This window comes from Dromaius novaehollandiae, chromosome 19, assembly GCF_036370855.1.
Source record: "Dromaius novaehollandiae isolate bDroNov1 chromosome 19, bDroNov1.hap1, whole genome shotgun sequence".
NCBI lineage: Eukaryota > Metazoa > Chordata > Aves > Casuariiformes > Dromaiidae > Dromaius > Dromaius novaehollandiae.
The window spans coordinates 5,899,758-5,927,020 of NC_088116.1; the positions used below are offsets into that span (position 1 = coordinate 5,899,758).

Sequence of the window (27,263 nt, forward strand, 5' to 3'; positions counted from 1 at the left end):
AAGCCTTCCTCCCCATCCTCACCACCCACCCAGGGCCCTTTGATTTGCTTCGTTTCCCTTCCATTTGGTCTCTTTTTAAGTTCATTGGATTTCTTTTCTGTTGTGTTTTCTCCCTCCCCGCCCCCCTCCTCCCTTCCCAGTTTGCAGGACATGGTGACAAAATATCAGAAAAGAAAGAATAAACTGTGAGGACCTCCTCTTTCCTTCCGCCCCCCCGCAAACCCCTCACGCCTAACCCCGGGGCCCGGCCCCGGCCCCGCATGCCGCTCGCCCGCCGCATGCCCTAACCGCATCCCGCCCCGCGGCGCCGGCGCTCCGGCAGCATCCCGGGGCAGCGGCCGCGCGAGGATCCGCGGTGGCTAATGATAAATGTAATCGCGGGCAGCAGTGATGGAGGGCCGCTGGAGCCCTGTTGTCACGCGCAATTAATATCCCCCGCCGCGGAGGCCGCGTCGTTTGCTCCCCCGCGATCCGGATCCCGGTTAACTAATGGCACTCTCGTCCGGACATAAATTGCGTTTGACGTGGAGTTTAATTCCGGCGATTTAAAATCTTGGCTGCCCCCGGAGTTTGTTTATGGGTCTGGCTGTTATTTTTTAAGGGGAAAAAAGCAAAGCGTTGCCTGGATATATTGCAGGGGAGGGAGAGGGGCGTGATGAAGCGCGGCTCGTTGCTTTGAATTTAACAAGCAGGATTCATGCGCGGGGTCTCTAATAGCCCGTCCCCCGTGCCGGCTGTCGGCTTCCCGGGCAGGGAATAAGCCCGAGGCCGGGTGGATAAAACGTCCGTTTAAGATCGCATTATGCATCTGTTCCCGGGCAGAGCCACAGCGGCGACGCCGTCGCCCCGCTCAGCGTTGGGGAGCGAGGCCGAGTTGGGAGGGAGGGGAAAAATAACGCTTCGATTGCCTCCTAGATACAGCTGTTACTGCGATAACCCTAATGAAAGCAGTAAGCAGTTATGCAATAGCGGAGATTTACACGGGGATGCTTTTAACGTGGAGAAATGGATTTTGCAATGCATACGGCACCTTCTTTCTAAAGGCAATCAATATGGTTGCAAACCGCCGTTATAAATTAGATGTTTTAAGCCAGATAGGGCTTTTTTTATGGGCGCACGTAAATCAGGGGCTCTCCGTCATGGCGGGGCCGTAAATCCACAGGCCGGGCTCGCGCGCCTGGCTTGCCGGAGTCGTTCCTGCTCTGTCTGCTAAACTCCTGTTTACCCAGGGACATGGGCATCACTCTTCCCCGCTGTAATTTTGCACTTGATGGAGGCCTATAAAATGAGCCCGCTTATTTCCTTCCCGGCCCCGCGGTCTCGGCGGGCTGGAGATTTCCCGTGTTGCCGGCGCGGTGCTCTGCTCGGTCGCCCCGTTGCTGTGGTTTTGCGGCCGCGGCGCAGGAGCATCCCCGCCGTGCCGCTGCGCCTCGCCGGCGCTCACCTCCCGCTTTCCGCAGCGACGGCGACTCGGACGCGGACTCGGAGCTGGAGGACCGGGTGGACGGCGTCAAGTCGTGGCTCTCCAAGAGCAAAGGCTCCTCCAAAGCGGTCTCGGACGACGGCAGCCTCAAGGGCAGCAGGTCGGTGCGGTGGCCGGGCGCGAGCGGCGGGGCCGGAGCCGGGGCCGGCGGTGCCCGGGGGTGCCGGGGCTGGGGCGAGGGCTCCCCGGGCCGCAGCAGACCCGCGGGGGAGGATGCAGCCCTCCTCTTCCTCGCTAGCAGGGCCCTGGGGTCGCGTTGTGCAAAGCGAGCCGTAGCCGTGCAAATCGGGCGCCTCCGCTTTGGCGGGGGGGCTGCTCGCCCCCCTCGGCGGCGGCTCCGTGGCCCCTCTCCCGGTGTCCGGCTGGCGGCGGGACGCCCAGGGCACGCGCTCGCCCAAGGAGCTCAGGTTGCTTTTCTGCAAACCCAATCGCCTTGCCGGGGCTGCGGGAGTCCCGGGGGGCTCCCCCCGCCCCCGCCGAGCAGGGGGAAAGAGCTGAGCCGCTCTTCCTTAATTGGTTTAATTTATTCAGCGGTGCAGATGTAAAACATTTTGTTATTGGAGATAATGCCGCCTTTTCTGAAGTTGGGAATCAAATGCCGCGGCTGCAGGTAGCTGACAATGAAATAAATTGAACGCAGCGCTTTAAAGGGGAATCAAAGTGACGGGCTGGAACAATACCCTAATTTGCATGACATTTTCCATGAAGCTATTTTCCGCTGACGCAAATTATTTAGCCTGCCGCGCCGCGCCGGCTCCCGCTCACCTCCGTCTCTCTTGTCCCCCCGGCGCGGGCGCATGCGGTGCCGGCGCGCGCAGGGACGGGCAGGACGGCGGGGAGCCCGCGGAGCGGCCGGCGTCGGCGGCGAGCTCGCTCAGCTACCGCAAGCGCGCCGGCCTCACCGACTCCATCGGCGGCCGCGGGGACGAGCGGACGCTCTTCTCCGCCCTGGGCGAGCGGCCGGCGTCGCCCGAGCGCCCGCGCCGCAGTGCCCGACGGGACGCCGAGCCCCGGGACCGGGCGGCCGCCGTGGCGCGGGCTTTCGCCGAGGCCAGCAGCCGGGCGCGCGAGGGGCTGCAGAAGCGCTGGTCCCTCTCGGCCACCGACGTGGGCAAAGCCTCCGCCGCCTCCGCCCCGGTGAGCCGGGCGTCCTCGGCCTCGTGGCGCGGCCCGGACGACGAGGGGGACGACGGCGGCTCGGCGCTGAGCTTCGCCCTCTCCAGCCCGGGCAGCCTGCGGAGCCGCCGGCCCGACTCGCGGCTCTCGCTGGCCCGGAGCCGCGCGGATGAGGCGGAGGAGGGCGGCGGCGGTGCCCGCTCGCCCTGCAGCCCGCCGCCGCTGGGGCGCAGCTTCTCCGTGCCGCCGCGGCCGCGCAGTGCCGCCTCCAGCGCCGGTGGCCGCCCCGCCGCCGCGCCCCGCTCCTACCTCGACCCCGACCTGGAGGCCGCCATCGAGGAGGTGCTCAGCTACCGGCCCCTCGGGGCGGCGCGCTCCCACCCCGGCTCCGACGAGGAGGAGGAGGAGGAGGAAGACGGCAGGAGCGTGCGCAGTGCCCGCAGCGCCATACTGCCGCGCGCCGCCGACTGCCCCGCCGGTGGCCTCCGCCGCTCTGCCTCCGCCCTCGACTTCTGCCGGCCGCCCCGCGGCAAGGGCCGGCACGGGGGCAGCTCCGCCGAGTCCTCCGAGGAAGAGGAGCCGAAGAGGAAGGGCTCCAAGAAGCACGCCAAGAAGGCCAAGAAGAAAGCCAAGAAGAAGAAGAAGCAGCCGTCCGAGTCTGAGTCCTCCTCCGAGTCCTCCAGCGAGTCCTCCTCCGAGTCCTCCTCCAGCTCCACCGTCTCCTACCGGAGCAGCTCCAGCATCAAGAAGGGCCCCGGGAAGACGGGCCCGGCCGCGGAGGCAAGCGCCGGAGCGGGGCGCTCCGGCAAGGAGAAGAAGGAGGAGAAGAAGCGGAAGAAGCAGGTCGACAGCCTGATGATGAAGTACCTGTACCGGCCCGAGAGCGACTGAGGCAGGAGGTGGGAGCGGTGTGTGCCGCGCAGCATGAGCCCCGCGTGCCACTAACCGCCCGCCCCTAACCCAGCCCGGCCCCCCGCACGGACAGCGCCGGCTCCCGCAGGCGGCTCGCGCCCCGGGGCGCTGGCGGAGCAGAGGACACGGAGGAGCGGCGATCCCTTCCCAGCTCTGTCGGCGTCTCGGGGAGTCGCGGGGTCGCGGTGGGCGCCCCGCACGCGCGTCCCGGGTACTAACCCGCATCCCTTGCAGTGTGTAACCGGGGGGGCCGGCGGAGCCGGGTCCCGGCGGCGATGGGTGAGTAGCCGGGCTGGGGCTCTGCGGGACCGGAGCGGGTCCCCACGGGGCGCCACGCTCCACGCGGGAATCCGGCCCCGTGCCGGGGTCGCTTCTCCAGCGGACGCCAGGCACTGCCGGACCTGAGCGTGGCGGGAGAAATGCCGGGTGCAGGGTCGTATCCGGCTATCCCGACGTGTCTGTGTCCCCCTGGGCACCGCGCTGTCCCCGCGGCCCGGGCTGGGATGCTCGGGGACGCTGGAGGCACGCATGGGCATCGCCGCCTTTCCTGGCAGTGATTTATCGGTGTATGAAACGGTTCCGACGGCTCGGATAGGAGAAGGGCTGCAGGAGGAAAAAGGCCTTTTTGGCTGTGCAGTGCCAGTCCCCCACTGCCGGGCTGTCACGTGCCAGGGCTCACGCCTCTGCACCGGCACGGGCCACCCGCCGGGGCGCTTGGGCGGCAGAAATGCCCCCCATTGCTCCGCCGTCCCCGGCCGGGTGCTCCCGCTCGCCTGGCGCTGGGAGAGGCGCCTGCAATCTCCGGGCGCTGCCTGCTCGCGCCTGGGACCGTTTCCCCGGCTGTTTCTAAGCCCGGAGGCAGTGCTTTCCCCGTTTGCGTGCCGGCGGCCGGGCGCCGCAGGTTTGCAGCAGCCTCCGCGCGCGCCGCAGCTTCCTTGCAGGTGCCGGGCTCGGCTCAGCCCGGGGAGGAGGAAATCCTGCCAAAGCGTTTCCAAAATATCTCAGAAATGATAAAAAGGGCTAACGAGGCCTCGTAACGGCAGCTCGCCGCGGCTCGGGGCAGCCGGCCCCGTTTCCCGCGGGGGCGTCCGGGGTGTCCCCGCTCCGCCGCGGAGCTGCAGCCGGCCCCGGCTTGCCCGCGGCACCGCTCGCTAACCCCGTGTTTCCCACGCAGCCCGCCGGGCTCCCGCAGGGCCTTCGCCTGCGACAGATGGGACGAGGAGCAGGAGCCCTTGGAGAGCGCGCCCAGGTCCAAGCGGTCCTCCCGGAGCTACCAGAGCGACAGCGACGCGGAGAGCAGGGCCGCCGAGCCCTCAGCGTAGCCCCGGCGAGCCGGCCGCCGCCGGCAGCATTTTCCACGGCCCCAGGAATATCCCCCGGGAACGGCCGCGTGGCGCTCGAGACCCCCCCGCACGCGCCCCGCTGCTTCTGCGCGGTGGGAAATGTTGGCCCGCGGCCTGCTCCCGTCCCGCCCGCTCCGGCCTGGCGCCTCGTCCGTCCTCGGCGGACGGAGCTCCTCGGCTCCGCGGGGCTGCTGCATCCTCGGTTGAGTCCTCAGTGCCTGCTGTCTCCTTATTTTATAAGTTAAGCCCCCTCCCCAGCAGCCCCCGGCCCCCCGCTCTTTATTTCCCGTCACCTTTTAGTTGAGCCAAAGACGTCGCTCTGGCTGGGCCCCCCGTGCCGGACCCGCGCGGGGGGGGGATGCTGCCCGGCCCCCCGGCTCCCTCTGGGTTTTGCACTAGTTCAGCTGTGCGTCTTTTCCTACCCGTTTACTTTCGGTATGAAAATAAATGTCATTTACGGCTGGCGAGGCCGGGGGCGGCTGCCGCGCGTGCCGGGGGCTCCGCTGCCGCCCGGGCCCCTTGCCGGGGGGGGGGGGACGGGGCTGAGCCCCGGCTTGCTCGTGGGTGCCGGCAGCGGGCTGTGCCGGGGTCGGGGCGCTGAATCATTTATAAATCTTCATAAATATGCAGATTAGGAGCGGGGGGGAGTGGGGGCCCTCTGGCTGCCAGCGTTAATTATTTAAAGCGATGCTAGTGCGGAGGAGCCGCGGATTTGCACCGCCCGGGGCCCCGCGGCACACGGCGAGCCGGGGGCCACGGTGTTGGGTGCCCGCGGAGGGTGCTCACCCCCCACCCCTGCGCCCCGCGGGGCCGCCGGACCTGCCCCACGCCGGGTGCTCGGAGGGCCCCCCACGTCTGTGCCCACAGCCCCGGGGCCCCCCTGCACCCCGGGGACTCCCTGCACCCCGGGGCTCCCCTGCACCCCGAGGACCCCTGGAAACTGGGCCCGGCCGTTCTGCTCTCTTTCCCCATCCACCTCTTTGAAACAAATGGGCCAAGCTCGGCGCGCGCTGCCATAAAAAGCTGCGCTGCGCTAATGCGCTTTCATTAAGTGGGAGCGATCTAATGATAATAAAATGGCACATTTAACATTAAAACATTTAAGTTGACTCCTAAGCGAGTGTGTCTCTCTGCGCTGCACCAGCTCCATCTTCGTGCCGCTGACAAAGCTCCTTAATTCGTTTTGTGGGAGCGGGTGCTCGGCAGAGCCGGCTCCGGCACCGCGCAGCACTAGGGATGCCGGGATGCAGCGACACGGAGAAGCACGTGTGCAGGGCTGCAAGGGGGCCGGGGGGCCGGGATGGCGGGAGGCTGAGGTGCTGCGGCGTGGGGATGCTGGGGTGCAGGGATGTGGGGATGTTGGGATGCCAGGATGCAGGGTGAGGGAATGCTGGGATGCTAGGCTGTGGGGATGCTGGGAAGCCGGAATGTGGGATGCAGGGATGCTGGGGAGCTGGGATGTGGGGATGCTGGGATGTGAGGTGCAGGGATGCTGCGACGTAGGGATGCAGAGTGCAGGGATGTGGGGATGCTGGGAAGCCGGGATGTGGGGTGCAGAGATATGGGGATGCTGGGAAGCCGGGATGTGGAGCTGCTGGGATGTGGGGTGCAAGGATGCAGGCATGCAGGGATGCCGGGATGCAGGGATGCTGGGATGTGGGGTGCAAAGATGCAGAGACGCCGGGATGCCCCGCTCTGGGCATGCAGCCGCCAGCCCGGCGCGACACAGGCATGGCCGCGGCTGCCGACCTACAGCGCGGCCCGGAGCGCGCCGGGGAAGCGGCCGATGCTGAAGGGCGCCGTGCTGTAGGACGGCTCCTCGCCCAGGCTGAGCTCGCACAGCAGCTTCCCCACCACCGGCGCCAGCTTGAACCCGTGGCCTGCGGGCAGGAGAGGGCGGGTGCGAGTGGGCACAGCCAGCCCCGGGCCGGGGCTGGGGGGCTGTGGGGCGCCGGTGCCCCCCGCCTACCCGAGAAGCCGGCCCCGATGATGATGTTGCTGTGCTTGGGGTGCCGGTCCAGGATGAAGTCTCCGTCCGGGGTGTTCTGGGGGGGGGGGGGGAACGCCAGCGTGAGGGCCTGCAGCGAGGGGTGCTGCCGCCCTGCACGCCCCGCCAGGACGCCTGGGCCCTCTCCAACTCCAAGGAGGGGGGAGAAGGGAGCTCAAAGTCCGCGTTGGGGCGGGAGGAGGAGCTGAGGGCCAGGAGGCGCGGGGGGTCTCCCAGCTCCGGGGGGGCAGGGGCCCGGGCCCCTCACCGTGTAGAGGCAGGGCTCCAGCAGGGCCGGCTCGGGCTCCAGCCCCGGCAGGTAGGAGCCCACGAAGCGGCACAGCAGGGCCACGTCGCGGCGGCCGTCGCCCGGGGCCGGGCGGTCCCGCTGGTCGGGGTCGGTGGGGCTGCCGTGGTGGTAGCACACCTGGGGCGGGGGGGGAGAGGGGCGGCTCAGGGGGGCGGCCGGGCCTCGCGGCCCCCCCTCCCCGGCCCCAGCCCCCTCACCTTGACCAGCCCCGGGTACTCGCAGGAGGGCAGCCCGTAGACGCCGTGGGGGGCCTGGGGCAGCCCCACGGCCATGAAGCAGGGGAAGGGCCGCTCGGCGCTGTAGCTCCCGGGCACTTTCTCCTTCCAGTAGCAGACGTGGACGCGCAGGGGCTGCGGGCCGGGGGGGGCTCAGGCGGCGGCCCGGGCCGCCCCCCCCCCCCCGCGCCGCCCGCCGCTTACCTGCAGCGGCAGCCGGAGGCCGAGCGGTGCCAGCAGCTGGCTGCTCCAGGCGCCGGCCGCGACGACGAGCCGCCGGGCCCGGTACACGCCGGCCGAGGTGCTCACGGCGAGCAGGGCGCCCGGCTCGATGCCCAGCACCTTCTCGCCGTCGCGCAAGGTGCCGCCGCTGCGGCGGAACAGCTCCTGCGGCGGGACGCGGTGAGACGGCGGGGGAGGCCGGGGGGGGGGGGGGTCGGGGCTGGGGGGGGTCCCGGGCGCGGTGCCCACCTGCACGGCCCGCAGCGCCCGGTCCGCGTGGAGCACGCCGCCCGCGCCGTCCCACAGCGCCGCCTCGTCGCCGCCGGGCCCGAGGCCGGGGAAGCGGCGGCGGCGGGCGGCGGCGTCCAGCTCCTCGGCGGGGCCTCGGGGCCGAGCCGCCGCCCGCCGCCACCGCTCGAACTGGGGCTCCCCGGGCGCCCCCAGCACCAGCAGCCCCGTCCGCCTGCGCCCGCGGCCCCGTCAGCACGGGGGGGTCCCGCACCCTGACCCCCCCCCGGCCTTGCTTCACCCCCGGGGAAACTGAGGCCCGGCGGCAGATGCTCCCCCCGCACCCTCGCACCCCGCTCCCCCCGCGGTGGGGAAGCAGATATGGGCTGATTTCCCTGATTTCCGCTTCGCAGGGCCCTAAACCCGCCGCGGCCCGGGGACGGGGGACGGGGGGGGTCCGTCACCTGTAGAGGCGGGTGCCGGTGCGGTCCTCGAGGCGCTGCCAGAGGCGGAAGCTCTCGGGCATCATGCGGGCGTAGTGCTGCTGCAGGTAGGCGCTGCGGATGATGCGGCTCTGCCCGTGCGAGCTGCCCCGCGCGTGGGGCAGGAGGAACTGCCGGGAGAGAGGGGCTTAGCAGGGGGGCAGCCGCAAACTGCCGACTTGGCAAAACAGGCGCGGGGGCCCCGGCGTCCGGGCTACCTGCTCCAGCAGGAGGGTGTCCCTGCCCCGCTTGGCCAGGTGGTAGGCGGCGAAGGAGCCCTGGATGCCGGCGCCGATGACGATGGCGTCGTAGCAGGCCCCGCGGGGCTCGCTCGCCGCCGCCATGGCTCGTCCTCGTCCCCGTCCCCCCCCTCCACGCCCGGCCGAGGGGAGGGACGGGGCAGAGTCCGGCCGGGGCTGCCAGGAGCTGCCGGGCCTTGGCCGCCCTCCAGCTCCGCGCGGGATTTCTGGCTCAGCCCCGCTCCTCGCCTCGCCAAGCGGGTCTTGGTGTGCTGGGGCACCGCGCGGGGATGCCACCCCCGTGCCGGGCCGGTGCACGTCCCCGGTGCACGTCCCCGAGCCTCACCGGTGGGGCTCGGTCCCGGCGCGGCACCCAGCAGCAGCGCAGCAGCGGAGGGAGCGCGGCGAGATGAGAGCAAGTGGGCGGGATAAATGTGATGGAAAATTGTTTTCAATAAATTCCACTTTCCCTCCCCACTGTTTTGTTGTCTGTTCTCGTTACAGCAGGACGAGGGGCTGTTTGTAACACTCCCGCGCGCCACGAAGGCCCATTTGTGTGCAGATTGGAAACCGCGCAGCTTGTTTCAAGGGAAACATTTTTTCCTCCGTCGCAATTTATTACGTCCATAAACTATTTTGTTGCCACTTTTTTTCTGGGAGATAGCAGTGATTTAGGGCCCTCTGGAGCTTCGAGGAGCCTGGTGTGCTCCGGTGCGCTGCGCAGCTCCCTACGTGCCATGGGTTAAGGAGGGGTTAATACGGCGAGTGTGGAAATTCGGGGGGGGCTGCAGCGGGGCTCAGCCTCTCGATTTGGGGACAGCTGAGGTGGTGCATGGCGGTGGTGATAGGGTGAATAACGCTTGGGCACACGCGCCCTGGTGCATGGGGTGATGCGGGAGCAGCCGCGGGACGAGGCACAGCCCCAGCTCCTCTGCCACCTTGCCTTTCCCCATCACTGCTTGGCAGCTAATTAGAAGAATTAATTTACTTGGGCTTTCATGGTGTAAAAGACATTATTTACCGGTTAATTGTTATTACAAAATGTTAAATATCATTTTTTATCTTGCCATCCCACCTGCTGGTCTCTGGTGCTTTATTAGGTGGCAGGGTGTTTCCATCGGGTCTGTAAGGGAGGGAAGGCGCCGCGCCGGGGCCGGGAGGGAGGCGCAAGGATGCCCTGGGCTCCACGCAAATGCATGCAAAAACTGCCCCGGGGCAGCGGGAGGAGACAGCTGGGGTGGGACGGGGCTGGGCCCAGCAGCGTCGTTGTGCAAGGTGTGCAAGGTGTGCAAGGCATCCTTGTGCAAAGTGCGTGTGGCCTCCTCGTGCGAGGCACGCACGGTGCTGCACGGCACTGCACCGCACGGGATGCCGATGGCGCAGGGCCAGGAGCCTCCCCAGCACAAGGCGCAGGGTCACGGGGTGTCACCACCTTGCAAATTGTGGGGCCGTCACAGCACGGGGCTCGGGGACATGCCGTGGGGGCAGTGGGAGGGGACATGGTGACGATGGAGCTGGCATGCACAGGGCACCGAGGGTGTCTCGTGCGCGTGCACAGGTCACGCGTGCTCAGGGACCGTCCCCAGCACAGAGACGGCAGCACGGGGAAGCGTTGGAGCATCACACATGGGCGACCTCTGGGCTCCCCTCCAGGTCCTCCCTCGCTGGCACTGCCTGGACTCACTAATGCACCGAATGCAGCCGGTCTCAGCACGGGGACGGGCCCAGCGCCCCGCAGCACGGCAGTGCTCAGCGGAGCTGCGGCTGCGCGGCCCCCCCGGGCCAGGCACCACGCGGGGCTCCATTACGGCAGCCTGCCTTCCCCCGCCTTTGATGCCGTGAATAATTCACCCATTCCCCAGGGTTTGAGCAGCCTTTGAACAGCCCATACCTGCCTTTGCTTTTCACTGGGAACATGAAGAATAATTAATTATCCATGAAATGTTAAACGGCAAAATGAACTCCGTTCCCACTAACTGCACATTAATAGATCACGCTGGAAAAGCCCCCGCGTGCCGCCCCGGAGCAGGGAGGCGAACGGCGGGGTGCGGAGCCGCCCGCGGCAGCCCCAGCCCAGACGCTGCCGCTCGGCTCCACTGCGGCGGCGGCCTCAGGCCGTTGCTTTCATTGCACAGATGACTCCGCCGAGGCCTGATCGCCGGGTCTGCAGGGGGGCTGTGCTCCCCGTTGCCGCTCCATGGGATGCCTGGGGCATCGCCTGCCCCCGAGGCCCCCGAGCAGCCGCGTTTCGGGGACCCCTGCACCTCCAGGGCTGGGCCGGCAGCCCCGTCCCCGCGGCAGCCCCCGGCTCGCACCCGCAGCAGAGAGCACCGGGCGAGCAAGAGGGATGAGGAGGGAGTTCCTGCCTTCTCTCGCCCTGGCTTGTTCCTCTTGACCTGGGTTTAAATTAAGCGGCAGCGATTTCTGTGGTGGCAAGAAATCAGCTTCCTAAAGGAGCTGGCGAGGGTCAGGCGAGCGGCGCCAAGCCGCGCGGTGAAAGTGAAACACTCCCTGCGGGGGCTCAGCCAGATCGATGGGCTGGCGAGCGGGGAGGAAGGCTCGGCGCGGGAGCGTGGAGCACGGCTCAGCCTGCCGCAGCGCCGGGGCTGTGCAACGGCGACTTGATTAACAGCCCAAATGAGGAGGCAAGAGCCACCCCCAGCCCCACCCGGCACCGGGGAAAGGAGCCCTCTCTCCAGCGCGGATGGGTGACGTGGGCTCGGAGCGATGCTACAGTAGGCTGAGACCTGAGGGCAACTCATTGCACTGCTGAAGGGGAAATCACTGGGGGCCGCTGCTGGCAGTGCACACGAGAGGGCTGGACCAGCAGGGCGAGGCGAAGCTCTGCTGGGACTTCTGCCACCCTCTGCCCTGCCGCGGGGATGCTGAGAGCCGGGTTGCACCACTGCTCAGACGGAGACCAGGCCGGCTCGAGGCTCAGCACTCAGCTCGCTCCCTGCGGAACTGCGGACTGTCACTCGTCAAGCCAAAATTGGCACTTTAAAACGTATTAAGGAGAAACGACGTGGCCCTCGCCTTCGGTGAAGCTTTGGAGGCCTCCACAAATCGATTGTTTGCTTTCTTTTAAAATCAACAGCCGTTTAAGGCGGCCCCTCATTAGCAGTCCAGGTACATGCCTGGGGAAGTGTCGAGCAGATTAAAATTATTTGAATATTATCATATTAGAAAGTTCAATCCGGCTTCAAAACACACGTCTTCCAAGCCCTGCCAGGGCTTCGGTGCATTAAACATTTATGGAGCTGCTGCCGGATCAAAGTTTTGGGTTTAGCAGGGAAAGCGCTTTGCAGGGGTGCCGGGCTCCCCGCTGCACGGCAGCTCACCGCTGCGCCTGGCCTCACGTGGGGCTGGCCGTGGGGCTGGCTGTGCCGTGGGGCCGCCCGCACGGGCAGCACGTGACTTGCGCCCGCGGCTAGAGCGGTTTCTGGCCCTGAAGAGGTGCAAAACAGCAAGAGCGAGGCCTGAAATAAAACAGAAATACCCCGGAGGCTGCTTTTCAGCGGTGGCCCCCGTGCAGGGCCGGGGCTGGCGGCAGCAGCATGCGCCGGGGGGGCCCAGCCCTGCCGCAGAGCCGAGGAGCGGGGCCGCGCGGGATCCGCGCCGCTCGTGGTGTCAGCGCGAGAGGGCGAAGCCATCTGGGCTTTGGGGAAGATTGCGCCGGGTGGGGGGGGGTGTTATTAAACAAAGAGCCTGTTTTTTTATTTTTAACGCATGCAGGAACCGGCCAGCAATCAGCACGGAGCTGCTCTGCGACGGTGCCAACGCCATCTGCCTGCTGCAAGGAACGCGTCCCCGCGCCTCCAGCCTCCTGGGAGCCTCGGAGCAGGCGACGTGCGCGGAGGAGAAGGAGCCGAAGCGATGGGGCTGGGAACAGGCTTCAGCCCCTTTCCAGAGCGGAATAACCCCCCTCCCCCCCCCCCGCTGTGCCCAGCTGCAAGGGCTGCCCTTGACCCAGCTTTCCTGCTTGGGACATGACGAGCTCAGCCCTGACTGGGGCTATTTAGGGGTGGGGGAGGCAGGTGGGAGGCTTTGCCCCCTGAGCTGGGAGGGCTGTGCAGGGCCTGGCTGGGGTGAGTGCCCTGCAAAGGGCAGTCCCGGGGGGCTGGGGGTGCGGGGGAGCTGGGACAAGGGGTGCAGGGGATGGGGGGTTGGGGGGGCAGGGGCTGGGCAGCCTGGCCTCGCCTTTCCCCAGCACAGCCCCATCTCCGTGGCCTTTGGTGTGCTCTGCCCCACTGCTGCCCCAGCTATGGGGGTCTCGGCGTTTGCAGGGGGTAAAGGAGAGCCATGCCCCCCCCCCCCCCCCGCGCACTGCCTTCAGCTCTCAGGATTGGCGGGTGACGCACTCGGAGAGCTACGGCGAGGAGGAGGGGGGGAACAGGGAGGAGCCCCCCCTCCCCAGCCCGCAGGATTGGCGGGCGCCGCACTCGGAGAGTTACGGCGAGGAGGAGGGGAGGGGGGGGAACAGGGAGGAGCCCCCCCTCCCCAGCCCGCAGGATTGGCGGGCGCCGCACTCGGAGAGTTACGGCGAGGAGGAGGGGAGGGGGGGGGAACAGGGAGGAGCCCCCCCTCCCCAGCCCGCAGGATTGGCGGGCGCCGCACTCGGAGAGTTACGGCGAGGAGGAGGGGAGGGGGGGGAACAGGGAGGAGCCCCCCCTCCCCAGCCCGCAGGATTGGCGGGCGCCGCACTCGGAGCGTTACGGCGGGCGGCGCCGGCCGTGCCCGCAGCCGCGGAGCTCTCCGTGGTGCTGATCGCCGCCGCCGCCGGCCATGGGCTCGCCGCCGCCGCCCGCCCTCCTCCTCCTGCCGCTGCTCGCCGCGCTGCTCCGCGCACCGGCGCACGGTAAGGGCCGACCCCCGGTGACCCCCCCGGTACACCCCCCACCCCGGTACCGGGCCGCCTCGATCCCGCCGCCGCCAAACTTTGCCAACTTGCGCTCGCCCCCGCCGCGCGCACCGACCCCCCCCCCTCCCCGCCCCGGCGCGGCGGGGGTCGCGGGTCTCCGCCGTGCGCCGCCGCCGCTTGCCCCGGTGCTGCTTCCCCCCCCCGCCCCCGGCCCCGCCGCCGCCCGGTGGCGCGGGGAACAGAGCCGGGCTGCTGCAACGCCGCCCCCGGCAGGCTCCGGCGACAGCCCCTTTGCCGGTATTGGGGGGGGGGGGGCGGCACCCACCCACGCACCGCTGCGCCGGGAGGTAGGGCAGGCTCAGCCCCGCTGCGGGCTGCGCCGTGCCCCGAGCAAGGCTCGGCACCGCCCGGCGGGACCGGCTGCCACGGCCCCAAGCCCCCCGCCCCGGCTTGGGCTGGGTGCGGGGTCCCTGGGTGCCGGCCCCCTCTGCGGGGCTCGGAGGCTGTGGGTGCCGGGGGACCGCTCTGGCCGCGGGGAGGGTGCAGGGGAGATGCAGGCAGCGGAGGGTGTTGGCTCTTCTCAAGGAGAGCAGCCACCACCTGCCTCCCCCGGCTTGCTGGCCCTGCTGCCCATGGGGCCTGTGCAGCCCCTGCCCAGCCCCTGCCCCCGGGCAGCCCTGGGAGATGGCCCCGGAGCCCCGGCGCCTCGGGTCTCAGCTGCCCCTCAGAGCAGGAGCGAGGACCCGCCGGGGCTTGGGTGTCCTGGTCCCTCGGGGCTGGGAGGCTGCTGGCAGCAGCTGGTGTGTGGGGCAGGGAACGGGCAGTGGGGCTGGCGCTGCTCTGCCTGGTGAGCAGTGGGGCTGGCTGGGGAGCGGGGCGGCGGGGAAGCAGGCTGCCCGCACGGCTCGGAGCCGAGCTGCAGGGAGCAGCCGTGCAGGGAGTTACATAAACTCCCCATCTGGCTGCGGAGCCGAGGCGGGGAAGGACGCGGTGGCCCTGTGCCCACTGCTATTCCCGTCTCTCTGCGCTGGCGGGGGCTGCTGGCAGAGCCCTGCTACTTGGGGGGATGTGTGGGGGATATGGGGGGACCCTCTGCTGGGCAGCAAGTGGGGAAGGCCAGGGCACCCCCACCTCCTGCCCTGCCGGGGGCAGCGGGGCTGGACGGGGGTCTGCGTCCCCCGGTCCCTGGCGCCGCTGTGTCCTGGGAGCAAGGTCCTGAGCAGGGCAGGCTCCTCGGGAGGGAGGGAGGGAGGGAGGTTGGTGCGTGCTTGCTGTGTCAGTTTAATGATTTCTAATGAGCAATTACCTCTAGTCAGTCTCCTAATTTCTGAATATCAATAAAGTTAATTAAACTCTGCATGTGCATTTCCCAGAGTATTAGAGGTAGGGATGCCCTGGGAGGGGCTGAGCTCTTCCCAGGGCTGGGATCTGTGGGGCACCGCCTGCTCTGTGCCCCTGCCGTGCTGCCAGGGCTGGGCCCGAGCTGCCCCTGGGGCCACGCGCATGATCCCGTTCTTCCTGGCAGTCGGTGATTCCCACGCAGGGCTGTGGTGCTCGGTGTCATGGTGGCTTTGACCTGGCACCAGGGACAGGCATGTGCTACCCTTAGCTGCTCTTAGGCTGGCATAGGGTGGGGATGTGACATGGATCTGGGGCACATGGGGGTATCAGACCCCTCATCAAGCCCAGGGAGACTGGGTGATCTCTGCCTGGGCAGTGGCAATGCAGGGCCTGATCCTGCCTCTGTCCTGCCCCCCCTCCCCGGGTGTCCTGCCCGTGCAGTGACCTGCAGGCCCATTGCAGCACGGGGGGTGGCTCTGGCTGCCTTCCCCCCACCTGGACCGTGCTGGTGCTGCTGGGATCTGCCCCGGCAGCAGGGGCAGAGGGGGGTAGTATTCCTGCATGGATGCCCTGGATCTGCAGGGCCTCTGGGCAGGGAGCAGAGCCTGGTCCAGACAACACTTCCACGTAGCAAACAGCATCGGGGAGAGCTCGCCCTGGCTGGGGCAGAAAGCAGGGCCTGGGCCCCACAGCACTGAAGTGGTGGGGGGGAGAAGGGGGCATGGTGCCAGAGCACAGATCCATCCATCCCCACCCCACGGCACCACCTCCCCCTGCCTCTCTGAAGCCGTGTCGGGCCGGGCTGCTCAGGGCGTCTTTGCTGTACTGTCACCCCTTGGGATTCGGGGGCCGTGGGAGCGCCTGGCAGCCCGGGGCCGGGGCAGCACTGTTGATCCCGGCCGGGCCGGGCTGCTGGGCGCTTGCATGGGCGATGCCCCGGCTCTGCCCGCGCCAGGCGACATCGCTCCTGCCACCCTCAACGTGACGCACGGCACCTGGAGGGGTGATGCACTCGGGGGCCGCGGCGCCTGCGAGGGTGCGGGTGCTGCGCCGGGGTCTCCGTGCCGGCCCGGGGCTCGCGTGGGGCCGGCTGTGCCTCTGCGTGCGGCGACGGGGCTGGCGAAGGAAACGAGCATCTGCTTCAGTAATTAACTGAGTGTGTGTTCGTCCTCTGCGTGCCTCGGAGGAGTTCGTAGCCGAGACGCTGCCGCGCTGCCAGGCCGGGATTATCTGGATAATGCTCTTAAGCTGGAAGGCGGGAGCCGGGGGGGGCTCGCAGGGAGGGAGGGCTCTGCCCCTGTGGCAGGCAAACGTTCACCTGGGAAACTCTCCGCCGCAGGACGGGCCTGCGGGCTGCGGATCAGTGCCGGGGAGGGGGGATTTGGCGGGCGGCGCTGTGCCGGGCTGCAGGTGCTCGGGGCTGGGGGTGCTCGGGGCTTCGTGCGGCCGCCAGGCAGAAGTGAAGCAGCGGGATGGCGGCGGGGGCCAGGGTGCGAAGCGGGGAGCGGGACGGCAGTGCTGCGAAGGGCGCAGCAAGGGCAGCTGTCGCAGTGACGGTCGCCAAGGGGGGCAGAGCCGCTGGGGACCCCCGGCCGGCCCGGGGCTCGCTGGGGCCCCGCGGCTCGTGCTGGCCCGGCAGCGCTGCGTGATCCGGGCAGCTGGGGCCAACACTGCTCGGGGCTGTGCGAGCGCAGCCAGGGGAGGTGAATGAAGCTGCGTCTCCGGTGGCTCTGGCGGGAGAGGATAATTCAGCCTCCAATCAATTCTTTAAATGCGCACAATTGAAAGATTGCCTTTGAAAGCTGCCTATAACCAGGGAGGTAATGGATTCTCTCCAGGACCGGGCAGCCGGCACGGGAGCTCGCAGCGGCGGCCCCTCGGCAGCCGCCCTCCTCGGGGCGGGAGTGAGTCCCCGCGGGGCGAGGAGCAGCGGGCCAGGGCAGGAGGCACCCGCAGCCGGCACGGGCAGCTCCTCGCCTCCCCGGCGCGCACGCGGCTGCCTCTGGCCCCCGGCATCACGGCGCTGCTGGGGCTGATGCTGCAAGAGGGTCACTCGCCCCCTCCATGCTGGGCACTGCTCCTGCAAAATCACGCTTGTGGCAGGAGCAGGGGCAGCTGGGACCCGTCGAAGGCACCTGGGGACGTCGCCAGGCGCTCGGCTCCCGGCCTGGGCTGAGCCCCGGCAGCGCTCGTCACGTGGGTGGGTAGGCAGGGTGGCCGGCAGCCGTCCCCGCTGCCCGCAGCGGCGGTGCTTTCCCTGCCAGCCTGCGGGAGAGGCGTTGGGAGCAGCCTGCACGCTCGCCATGCCAGTGGCTGTTATTACATATATAATTTAAATGTGGTAACGAGCTGTGCTGAGGGGATCAAATATTAATCAGCCATGAGAGCGCTGCTGCGACCCTGGGAAAAGGGAGAGAGGTGCCTGAAATGCCAGGCTCGCCGGCGCTGGGGGACCCTCCGGAGCAGTCCCGGCTGGGGAGGCTCCGGCCGTCCCTGCCTGCTGTGATTCCCTCCGGCAGCGGCAGTGGAGACAGAGCCGCAGCCGCAGCAGCAGTCATCGGTGGCTTCCAGGCCATCCCGGCCGGTGGCCCCATTGGCGCAGGCCCTGCAGCTGGGGCAGGCGTGGGGATGGCCGCCGAGGGGCTGTTCCCGCTGGATTTGGGCCAGCGTCTCCACGGCCGCCCCGGGGGCGGCTTTGCTGGTGTCCGGGCCCGGGGATGCTCCCAGCTCATGGCAAACCTCTCCGCCCGCTGGGAGGGGATCTCATCCGCGGGAAGACGACATGGCTGAGCAGCCGAACACGGGGCCGAACAAGCAGGTCTCGCACGCTTAACGCGACTGGATTCCAATTATTGCGGTGGCTGGCGGGAGGAGGGAGCTGGGAGGGCAGGCGCCGCGCTGCTGCCTGCCGAGGCGGGCGCGCGGCCCGGGGGGGCACAGCAACGCCGGGGGTCACGGCCACCCCTGGGAGCCGCGGAGTGCCCGGTGCCCCAGCCACGCTCCCGGGCACTGTGTCCCCCTGCACACGCAGCACCCAGGGGTGCCCCGGCCCCGCGGGCTGCTGGAGCACCCTGCCCGGGAGGTATCTGCTGCGGGGCTGGTGCACTGTGGCGCCGGGGGTGATTGCAGGGGTGCCGGGGGGGGCAGCTCTGCTAGGTGCTTTGGCCCCCCAGCAGCTGGGCTCACCCTGCAAAGGTGGCGTGGAGCGGGGCAGGAGCAGGGCCATGGGGCAGAGCCGTGGGGTGGGGGCTGCGCTGGGGGGCTGAGCTGGGTGCGTGCAGCCTGGGAAGCGCTGGCTCTGCAGCGCCCGCCCCGCTCCCCTCCTTGCCGCCGGCTTTTGTTCACCGGCAGAGCGTGAAGGGAGGCCGCGAGCCCGTTTCGGGGACGCGCCAGCCTGGCAGCACCCCGCCGTGGGCACCGCCTGCCTGGGGGGGACAGGGACTGGGGGCCCCCCAGGGGCAGATGCCAGGCAGGGGAAGCAAATTGCCCCCCCGTGCACACCCTGCACGGTTGCTTCTCGCCTGCCCGGGCACCCCGGGGTGGCAGGAGGCCGGGTGCTGCCCCGGCACAGGGGTGTCTCGGGGGGCCCCCTCCCCGCGGCACCTGCCTGGGGCAGGTTGTTTCAAGTGCTGTCGGCACGGGGGGGGGAACCGCCGCTGTGAGGTTGGCTGGCTGTGCTGAGCGCGGGGCGTAGCGATCAGGTCCGAAATAGCAGCAGACATGCAATTTATCATCGCCGCTGCTCATGGAAATTGCCGTACAAATGCATTAGCTCCGTGGGGAGAGCCGGGGAAGCGGGATTACACGGGCAGCGGGTGCCACGGCCGCGGCCGGTGAGGGGGAGGGCTGCGGCGGCGGGGACAGGGCACGATGCTCCCTGTGGCCCCGACCTGCCAGCATCCCCCGGGGACCACGGCGGCCCTGGTGCAAGGGAGGAAGGCCGGGCCCGGGCGGCCGGGGGGGTCCTCCACGGCTCCGCGGCGGCCGTTCCCCACCGGCGCACCGGAGATGTCAGCCGACGCTCGCCGGCCGCCCGCTCCTCCGTGATGCTCCAGGGAACCTATTGCGGCGACATGTGACATGTGTCAGTGGGTAAATGACTGTTCAATTCAAGGAGAATCGCAAAACATACAAGGTCAAACGCTTCCCTGCGAGCGCTGCCATGAATATTAAAGCCGGCGTCCTCCGCGGGCTCCCGGCGCCGGCTGCGCTCGCCCGCCCGCCGCCGAGCTCCCCGGGCTGCCCCTCGCCCCGTGGCGAAGGGGGCACACGGCCGGCACGGGGGCGGACGGGACCTCGGGGCCTGTGGCAGGGGCTGGGGGCAGCAGGGCTCCCCTCCGCCCGGGCAGTGGGTGCTGGCACCGATGGGGTGCCCAGCTTGCTGAGGCCGTGCCGGGCGCTGGCACGGAGCGGCCCTGAGCCGCCGGCTCAGCGGTGGCATCGGCTGCAGGGCGAGGGGAGCGTGGTCAGCAGATGGCTGGAGAGCCCTGCCTGCACCCACCCACCCCCGCCTGCACCCACCCATCCCTGCCTGCACCCATCCACCTGAGCTCGCCTGCACGCATCCACCCACCCACTGCCTGCATCCTGCCCCTGCCCGCGCTCACCCCTCCCTGCCTGCACCCATCCAGCCACCCACTGCCTTCTCCCATCCCTGCCTGCACCCATCCACCCATCCCTGCCTGCATCCTCACCCCCCCGCCTGCGTGCACCCGTTCATCCCCGCCTCTGCCCATCCGCCCACCCCTGCCTGCAGCCAGACGCTGCCTGCACCCGCTCCTCCCTGCCTGCACCCGCCTGCCCCTGCCCCCGCTGCACCCCCCGCTCCGCTCCCCCCGTGGGGCCTGGCGAGGCTCCTGCCCCTCTTGCCCGCAGGGTCAGCGGGGCGGCCAGGAGGGTGCTGGGTGCCAGCAGGTCGGCGGGGTGGCCCCATCCCCACGGGGCACCCGCGCTCTGGGCCACCGGGGTAACCGGCATCGGTCGCCCCTCCGTGCCCTGCCCCATGGCTGCCCCGGGGTGGCGTGGGGCCGTCCGTGTGCCCAGGGCCGGGGCCACGGCGAGCACACGGGGCCGCCCGGCTGCCAGCTCATCCATCCCGGCTGCCAGCCCCGGCCGGCGGGGGCAAGGCCAGGTTGGACTGTTAAACTGGAAAATAAACTGGAAAATAAAAATAAAGCGCGGGGGCACCCGGCTGCCTGCGCTCCGGCTGGGGAAACTGAGGCACACAGCACCGCCGGGGCCGCCGCACCGCCTGCCCTGTCCTGACCGCTTTGCCGAGCGCCGCGTTATTGCTTTATTTGCATGCCGTATCGACCGGCGCTTCCCGGGCGGCTGCGTGCGCGCTTATTTATTTATTTGCGACACCAGCCGCGATTGATTTCTGCCGGGGGGGGCCCGGCCGCCCGGCGCAGACGGATTAGTCTCCAGCCCCTCGCCGGTGCGCAGCCGCCCTTAATAGACTGCCGCGCCGGCAGGGCAGCGGGGAGGACCGGGAGCCCGGCGGGGACCAGCCGCTCCTCTGCCGAGGTCTCCGCCGTCCCCGGGGGCTCCGCGGCTGCCCCAGGCTGGCGGGACCACCGGGTGCTGGTGTCACCGGGTCACCTTGGGGCCCCGGCCGGGCCCTGGATGTGGCACCGTGGCTGAGGCTAAGCTGCTTAGCCGCAGCGCTGGGGCGGAGGCGCTAATCCCCGCGGCGCTACGGGGGCACATCTGGCAACATCTGGGCGCCAGCTGCCAGTGCCCGGAGCATCCCCTGGGACATGACCTGCTCCGGGGTGGGCACTGGGGTCCAGCCTCGTCCTGGCAGCCCGGTGGGGCCTGGGAAGTGCCGCGGGCCGGGGGGGTCCCGGCGTCCCCGGGGGCCACGCAGGGCTAACGAGCGGTGCCAGGCCTGGAGCACTCATCTGCTATTAGAGCCCGAAAGAGATTTTGGCACCCTTCGGTATAAACTCATTAACTTTTATGTGCTAATAAATGGATCCTATTAAAATATAATTCTGGCTGGGCTGGGGGGCGAGTTAACCTCGGGGAGCCAGCGCGGCGGGGCGGCCGCCGCCTCGGGGGACAGTGACATTGGGGCTGCGGCGGGGGCTGGTAGAGACGAGCAGAGCCCCGGGCCACGGCGCCCGCCAGCATCGCACGCCGCTCGGCTCCCCCCCACACCGCTCTCCGCAGCTAATGTCTCCTAATAGACCCTTAAAAGTGGCAGTCACGGAGTAATTAATCTTGCGAGGGCCCTGCCCTGGGTACGGCTCCGTATAATTACCCGGTAATTGGCGGTGTCGTGTCGTCGGCGTCGCGTGGCGGGCCGTGCGCCCGTGCACCGGGCACGCTGCCCCCGCCACCGCCGTCCCCCCGGCACCGCACGGCCGGATCCGCCGGGAGCAGCGCTCGGCGGCTCGTTAGGGCCGCTGAAATCCTGCTCTCGTTTAGTCTAAATACTTGGAACGGCTCCGCACGCGGGTTATTTGCACAGCTCGGGAGCTGAGGCCGCGGCGGGGGGGGGAGCGGCGCCCGGCTGAGCTCTTGCACGCTCGTTGCATGGGGGGGGGCGCGGAGCAGCGTGCCGGGTGGCACCGCATCCCTGGCACCGGGATGCGGGCGCATCGCAGCCTCTCTCCCCCCTCGCAGGCTTCAACGGGCTGGAAGCGAAGGCGGGGGCGAGCGCCGAGGCGGAGGGGGAGCCCACGGCGCTGCCCACGGCGGCCGAGCGGGAGGCCGAGGCGCGCTTCGTGACCACGGCGCCCACCCTCAAGCTGCTCAACCACCACCCGCTGCTCGAGGACCTGCTGCACGAGGCTTTCCTCAAGAAGGACGACCTGGCGCAGGCGCCCGCCCGGCCCCCCGCCCGCACCCCCGTCCCCCCCTTCGCCGCCGACCCGCTGACCACGGCCGCCGGGCGCCGGGGGCCCTGGGCCGAGCCGCGGGCGGCCACCGACCCCACGGAGCCGGCCGCCGGCCCGACGCCCACCGTGCCGGGGACGTCCCCGGGGCCGCCCGCCGCCCCATCACCCTGGGGGGCCACCGAGGAGACCACCACCACCGCCCCCACGCAGGGCCCGGGTGAGCAGCGGGGTGCAACCGGCCCCCCGCCCGCCCCGGCCCCGTGCAACCAGAGCCTGGCGGGCCCCGAGGGCTCGCTGGCCTCCCCGGAGCCCGCCGACCTCCCTCACGCCGGCGGCCTCGACTGCACCTACACCATCTCTGTGTACCCCGGCTACGGCGTGGAGCTCCAGGTGAGCCGGGCGCGGGCCGCAGCGGGGCAGCGAAACCAGGCAGCCCCGCACCGCGGGAGCCAGGCCAGGGCGTCGCGGGGGCCATCGGGGCACCCCCATGATGCCAGTCACAGAAAAGGCCATAGGGGATTTAATTAGTGAGGCGATAAATGGACAAAGGTGCAATTAATGCTGGCAGATGCGGTGGCGCGCAGAATAAGCCATGGGATGAATCCAACATTCCTCGGTGGTGCCCGTGGCTGGCCGGGGACAGGCCGTGCATCCCGCAGGCATCACCGAAAGCAGCTGGCATCCACCCCCGGCACCGGGTTCCCACGCCCGGCACCGGGTTCCCACGCCTGGCACCAGGTTCCCGTGCCGTGGTCGGCCTCCGCTCCGCCAGCCGGGCCCTGCACTGCAATCCGTGGCGCTCGCAGAGGCAGCGCTCACCGGTGCCACCATTCATCACCGTGCAGCGCTGCTTAATTAACATCATTAATAGGAAATTGCTCCGGAGCGAGCTGCGGCGGCCGCTCGCGCCCGGCTGGCGGGGGGGGGGGGCTGCGGCGCGGGCCCGGGCGCCCCATGGCACTCCGGCACGGCCGGCCCTGGCAGCCTGAGCGCCGCGCTGAGATTGATGGCGATGCTAACCGCGTTTGAATGCTGCCGCCCCACGCGGACAAGCTTCGCCGCGTTATCGACGGCGGGAGAACCTCGCTCCGAGCGCGGGGCCCCGCCGCGGGGAGCCGGTGCCGGTGCCGGTGCCAGTGCCGGTGCCGTGCTGGACCGCCGTGACGCCTCGCCGCCCCGCGCAGGTGCAGAACATCAGCCTGGCGGAGGGGGAGACGCTGACGGTGGAGAGCGCGGGGGGCCTGGAGCCCGCGGTGCTCGCCAACGAGTCCTTCCTGCAGCGGGGCCAGGTGATCCGCAGCCCCGCCAACCTGGTCACCCTGCGCTTCCAGAGCCCCCAGCCCGCCCGCCCCGGCTCCTACCGCTTCCGCTTCCAAGGTACGGCCGGCGCCGCGGCCCCCCGGCCCCTCCGCAGCGCGGCAATTAGCTAATTCGGAGCAGCGCAACGTGCGCTGGAGCTAATCTGCGCCGCTGCCAGGTTAAACGGGCACCAACCCTCGAGGAGCGCTAATGGAGAGATAATTGGCGCGAGCAATTACGGGCTCGTTTAACATAATTAGCGTCAACGAGAGGCACCGTGTCACAGACACCGGGGAGGGGGCCGGCGGCCGTGCGGCACCCGTGCGGCACCCGCGGGTGCGGGGAGCCTGCTGCCGCCCAGGGCGCGGGAGCGGGCACGGCGCCGGGCGTAACGCCGCCGCCGTGCCCCCAGCCTACCTGCTGAGCTGCCCCTTCCCCGCGCGGCCCGCCGCCGGCGACGTCTCCGTCACCAGCCTGCATCCCGGCGGGGACGCCCGCTTCCGCTGCGCCGCCGGCTACCAGCTGCAGGGCGCCCGCGTGCTGGCCTGCCGCAACGCCACCCGGCCCTTCTGGAGCGCCCGCGAGCCCCGCTGCGTGGGTGAGCCCCCGGCGCGGCGGGACCCCCCTCCCCGGCCCGGCGCCCGCGGCCCGGCGCCCGCTCACGGCCCCTCTCCCGCAGCGGCCTGCGGCGGGGCGATCCGCAACGCCACGGTGGGGCGCGTCGTCTCCCCCGGCTTCCCCGGCAACTACAGCAACAACCTGACGTGCCACTGGCTGCTGGAGGCGCCCGCCGGGCACCGCCTGCACCTCCACTTCGAGAAGGTCTCGCTGGCCGAGGACGATGACAGGTTTGGGCCTGGGTGGCACCATGCGGGGCAGGGGTGGGGGACGTGGGGATGCTGCAGGGCAGCCCTGTCCCATGGCCAGGGATGGGCACCGTTGGCCATGCCCAAGGATGAGCACCACGGGCTATGACCAGGGATGGGCGCCGTTGGCCATGCCCAAGGATGAGCACCATTGGTGATGACCAGGGATGGGCACTGTTGACCCAAGGATGGGTGCCATCAGGCATGCCCAGGGATGGGTGTCATTGACCATGTCCAAGGATGGGTGCTGTTGGCCATGTCCAAGGATGGGTGCCATGACCCGTTCCCAGGGATTGTGCCATTGAGCATGTTGAAGGATGGGTGCCATCTTCCACGGGTGGGCACCGTTGGCTATCTCCAGAGAAGGGTGCCATCAGCCATGGGCAGGGACAGTACCGTTGGCCATCTCCAGGAGTGGGTGCCACCAGCTGTGGTCAGGGATAATGCCGTTGGCCACATCCAAGTATGGGTGCCGTTATCTGTGCCCGTGGATAGCGTTGTTGACCGTGTCCAAGGACGGGTGCCATTAGCCCTGTCTGAGGATGGGTGCCACCATCCCTGCCCAGGGGTGGGCACCAGTGGCTGTCCCCGGGGTGGGTGCCATGAGCCACGGCGGGCGCCCTGACGCTGCCGCGCCTCGGCAGGCTCATCATCCGCAACGGGAACAACGTGGAGGCACCGCCGGTGTACGACTCCTACGAGGTGGAGTACCTGCCCATCGAGGGGCTGCTCAGCACCGGGCGCCACTTCTTCGTGGAGCTCACCACCGACAGCAGCGGGGCCTCCACGGGCATGGCGCTGCGCTACGAGGGTAGGGGACGGGGTGCCGGGGGGGGCCCGGGCGGTCCCCGAGCCCCCGCGGACCTCCGCCCCTCCGCGCAGCCTTCGAGCACGGCCACTGCTACGAGCCCTTCGTCAAGTACGGGAACTTCACGGCCAGCGACGCCCGCTACCCCGTGGGCACCACGGTGGAGTTCAGCTGCGACCCCGGCTACACGCTGGAGCAGGGCTCCACCATCATCGAGTGCGTCGACCCCGGCGACCCGCAGTGGAACGAGACGGAGCCGGCGTGCCGCGGTGGGTGCCGGGCGGGCGGGCGGGCGGGCGCCACCGGGGCCGTGCCGAGCCCGTGCCGAGCCCGCCGCCTGCCCGCAGCCGTGTGCAGCGGGGAGATCACGGACGCGGCCGGCGTGGTGCTGTCGCCCAACTGGCCGGAGGCGTACGGCAAGGGCCAGGACTGCATCTGGGGGCTGCACGTGGAGGAGGACAAGCGCGTCATGCTGGACGTGCGGGTGTGAGTGTGCGGGCGCCGGGGCCGGGGACGCGATGCGCCGTGCCGCGCCGGGGGCTCCGGGGGCTCCGGGGGGCCCGGCTTCACGGCGGCTCCGCCGCAGGCTGCGCGTGGGCAGGGGCGACGTGCTCACCTTCTACGACGGGGACGACCTGACGGCGCGCATCCTGGGCCAGTACACGGGCGCCCGCGGCCGCTTCAAGCTCTACGCCTCCACGGCCGACGTCACCATCCAGTTCCAGTCGGACCCCGGCGCCGGCGTCTTCGGCTACCAGCAGGGCTTCGTCATCCACTTCTACGGTGAGGCCGGCGGCGGGCGCGCGGCCCCCCCAGCCCGCCCGGCGCCCGCTCACCCCGCTCCGCCCGCAGAGGTGCCCCGCAACGACACGTGCCCCGAGCTGCCCGAGATCCCCAACGGCTGGAAGACCACCTCGCACCCCGAGCTGGTGCACGGCACCGTGGTCACCTACCACTGCTACCCCGGCTTCGAGCTCGCCGGCACCGACGTCCTCATGTGCCACTGGGACCTGACGTGGAGCGGCGACCTGCCGGCGTGCGAGCGCGGTGAGCGTCCCGGCGCGGCGGCCCCGCGGCGCGGTGTCATCCCCGGGGCCGGCGTCACCGCCCGCGCCTCCCGCCCGCAGTGACGTCCTGCGGGGACCCCGGGGACGCCGAGCACGGCCGCCGCGTGGTCTCCAGCGCCAAGTTCCCGGTGGGGGCCACGGTGCAGTTCGTCTGCAACAAGGGCTACGTGCTGACGGGCGCCGGGCTGCTCACGTGCCACGACCGCCCCGCCGCCGGCCCCAAGTGGAGCGACCGCGTGCCCAAGTGCATCCGTGAGTGCTGGCCGCTGGGGCCGGGGGGGGGCTGCCGGCGCGCCCTGACACCCCCCCCACCCTTCCCGCCCGCAGCCGAGGCCTACGAGCCCTGCCGCAACCCCGGCGCGCCGGCGCACGGCCTGCAGAGCCCCGAGCGACGGCTGTACCCGGCGGGCGCCGCGCTGCGCTTCTCCTGCGCCGCCGGCCACGTGCTGCTGGGCGAGGGCAGCCTGCGCTGCCTGCCGGGGCACCCGTCGCGCTGGAGCGCCTCGCCGCCCGTCTGCAAAGCGGGTGAGCATCCCCCCCCCCCATAACCCCCCCCGGCCCCGCATCGCCCCTCTCACCCCCGCCTTTCTCTCCCCAGCCTCCTACGATGAGTTTTACAGCAACCGCAACCTGGACGGTAAGGTTGGGGGGGGGGAGGGGGACACCCCCCCCCCGGGGGGGCGGCCCCCGCTGAGCGCCGTCTCTCCCGGCAGCCGCGGCCAAGGCGGTGCCGGCGGGGGAGCCGCTGCGGGGCCCCAACGTCGCCGTCGCCGTGGCGCTGCCCGTGCTGCTGCTGGCCCTGCTCGGCGGCGGCGTCTGCCTCTGCTTCTCCAGGTGAGCGCGAGTGCCGCGGCCCCGGGCGGGGGGGGATCGCCGGCCCCCCCGGCCCCCCCCCGCCGCCGCCGCAGCCGCCTGTGCCCCCCCGCAGGCTCCAGGGGAAGCCGGCGCTGCAGCTGCCCCTCGCCGCCTCGCCCCCCTACGACCACATCGCGGTGGAGGCGGCGTTTGACAACCCGGGCTACGAGACGGGAGTAAGCGGCGGCCCCGCCGGGCGCCCCGGGGGCTCGGGCAGCGGGGCGCCCCCCGCCCGCCCCCCCCGGCCAACCCCTCGCAGTCTGCTTCCTCTGCAGGACACGCGGGAGTATGAGGTGTCCATCTAGGCGGAGCGGAGCCGCCGGCCCCCCCGCAGCCCCCCCGCGCCGAGGCTCCCGCCGGGGGCTGCCGCCCGCTGTCCCCGACGGGGCCCCCGCTGCGCCGGGCCGGCCGCGGGCGGGGGGCGCGGAGCCTCCGGGAGCCCGGAGGTAAGGACACGGCTCCCCGGGGCCGGGGGGGGCTCCTCGCCCCGACGTGGCGGGGTGCCCCCCCCCCCGTGCCCCCGCCCCGCGGCAGGACTCGGGCCCCGGCGCCGGGCGGGGGGGGGGGGCCGGGCACGGCCACCTCTGTGTCCCCCCCCCCGCCCCGCCGCCTCGTCCGGGCTGCGGCTTGGGACATGTGCGGTGTAAAATAGGGTCCCGGCCTCAGCCGCGCCCCCCCTTTTGGAGAGCGACCCCCTCCTCGCCCCCATCTTTTGGTTGTTTCATTAATAAAAAATGGTGTTTTAGAAGAAAACGTGGCGGTGGCGTGTTTCCCCGCGGCGAGG

At 70.2% G+C, this 27,263-nt stretch overlaps 3 protein-coding genes across 17 annotated transcripts in view; 2 read left to right on the forward strand and 1 right to left on the reverse strand.

The window, feature by feature from the left end:
• MYO18A (myosin XVIIIA) overlaps positions 1-5,963 on the forward strand; it is a 32,682-nt gene extending 26,719 nt beyond the window's left edge. For 9 of the 14 annotated variants that reach the window (XM_064523242.1, XM_064523243.1, XM_064523244.1 and 6 more), the window contains 4 exons: positions 141-185; positions 1,461-1,583; positions 2,302-3,498; positions 4,686-4,733. In XM_064523242.1, coding sequence (XP_064379312.1) covers positions 141-185; positions 1,461-1,583; positions 2,302-3,490 — 1,357 coding nt within the window. In that variant the 3' untranslated portion in view covers positions 3,491-3,498; positions 4,686-4,733. Of the gene's footprint in view, positions 1-140; positions 186-1,460; positions 1,584-2,301; positions 3,499-4,685 lie in introns of all 14 variants that reach the window. The other 5 variants (XM_064523251.1, XM_064523254.1, XM_064523255.1 and 2 more) reach the window with 2 other exon arrangements.
• Positions 5,855-8,701, reverse strand: PIPOX (pipecolic acid and sarcosine oxidase). The gene is made up of 8 exons (XM_064523258.1): positions 8,517-8,701; positions 8,281-8,429; positions 7,838-8,051; positions 7,571-7,753; positions 7,349-7,501; positions 7,110-7,268; positions 6,824-6,899; positions 5,855-6,734 (listed from the first exon to the last, which is right to left on the reverse strand). The coding sequence occupies exons 1-8, from the start codon at positions 8,640-8,642 to the stop codon at positions 6,604-6,606; spliced, it is 1,191 nt and encodes a 396-aa protein (XP_064379328.1). The 5' UTR covers positions 8,643-8,701; the 3' UTR covers positions 5,855-6,603.
• Positions 8,702-13,215: 4,514 nt separating this feature from the next.
• SEZ6 (seizure related 6 homolog) lies at positions 13,216-27,232 on the forward strand. Of its 2 annotated transcripts, none has more exons than XM_064523259.1 (16): positions 13,216-13,395; positions 21,370-21,974; positions 22,769-22,961; positions 23,296-23,481; positions 23,563-23,731; positions 24,394-24,560; positions 24,632-24,826; positions 24,905-25,043; positions 25,144-25,340; positions 25,410-25,604; positions 25,685-25,876; positions 25,952-26,149; positions 26,223-26,261; positions 26,338-26,458; positions 26,553-26,655; positions 26,739-27,232. In XM_064523259.1, exons 1-16 carry the CDS (start codon positions 13,323-13,325, stop codon positions 26,769-26,771), a joined length of 2,805 nt encoding a protein of 934 aa, XP_064379329.1. In that variant the 5' UTR covers positions 13,216-13,322; the 3' UTR covers positions 26,772-27,232. The 2 variants fall into 2 exon arrangements, with proteins under 2 accessions (XP_064379329.1, XP_064379330.1); XM_064523260.1 differs by having other exon boundaries at positions 26,755-27,232.
• The last annotated feature ends 31 nt before the right edge of the window (positions 27,233-27,263 follow it).

Excerpts from the sequence above, each read along its gene's own strand:
- PIPOX (XM_064523258.1), bottom strand. The coding sequence starts at position 8,642 with ATGGCGGCGGCGAGCGAGCCCCGCGGGGCCTGCTACGACGCCATCGTC. Across the intron at positions 7,754-7,837 it reads GGGCGCTGCGGGCCGTGCAG|GAGCTGTTCCGCCGCAGCGG; the intron begins GTGGGCACCGCG and ends GTCCCGCCGCAG. Across the intron at positions 6,735-6,823 it reads CATCGGGGCCGGCTTCTCGG|GCCACGGGTTCAAGCTGGCG; the intron begins GTAGGCGGGGGG and ends TCCTGCCCGCAG.
- SEZ6 (XM_064523259.1), top strand. The coding sequence starts at position 13,323 with ATGGGCTCGCCGCCGCCGCCCGCCCTCCTCCTCCTGCCGCTGCTCGCC. Across the intron at positions 13,396-21,369 it reads GCTCCGCGCACCGGCGCACG|GCTTCAACGGGCTGGAAGCG; the intron begins GTAAGGGCCGAC and ends CCCCCCTCGCAG. Across the intron at positions 25,877-25,951 it reads CCGCGTGCCCAAGTGCATCC|CCGAGGCCTACGAGCCCTGC; the intron begins GTGAGTGCTGGC and ends TCCCGCCCGCAG.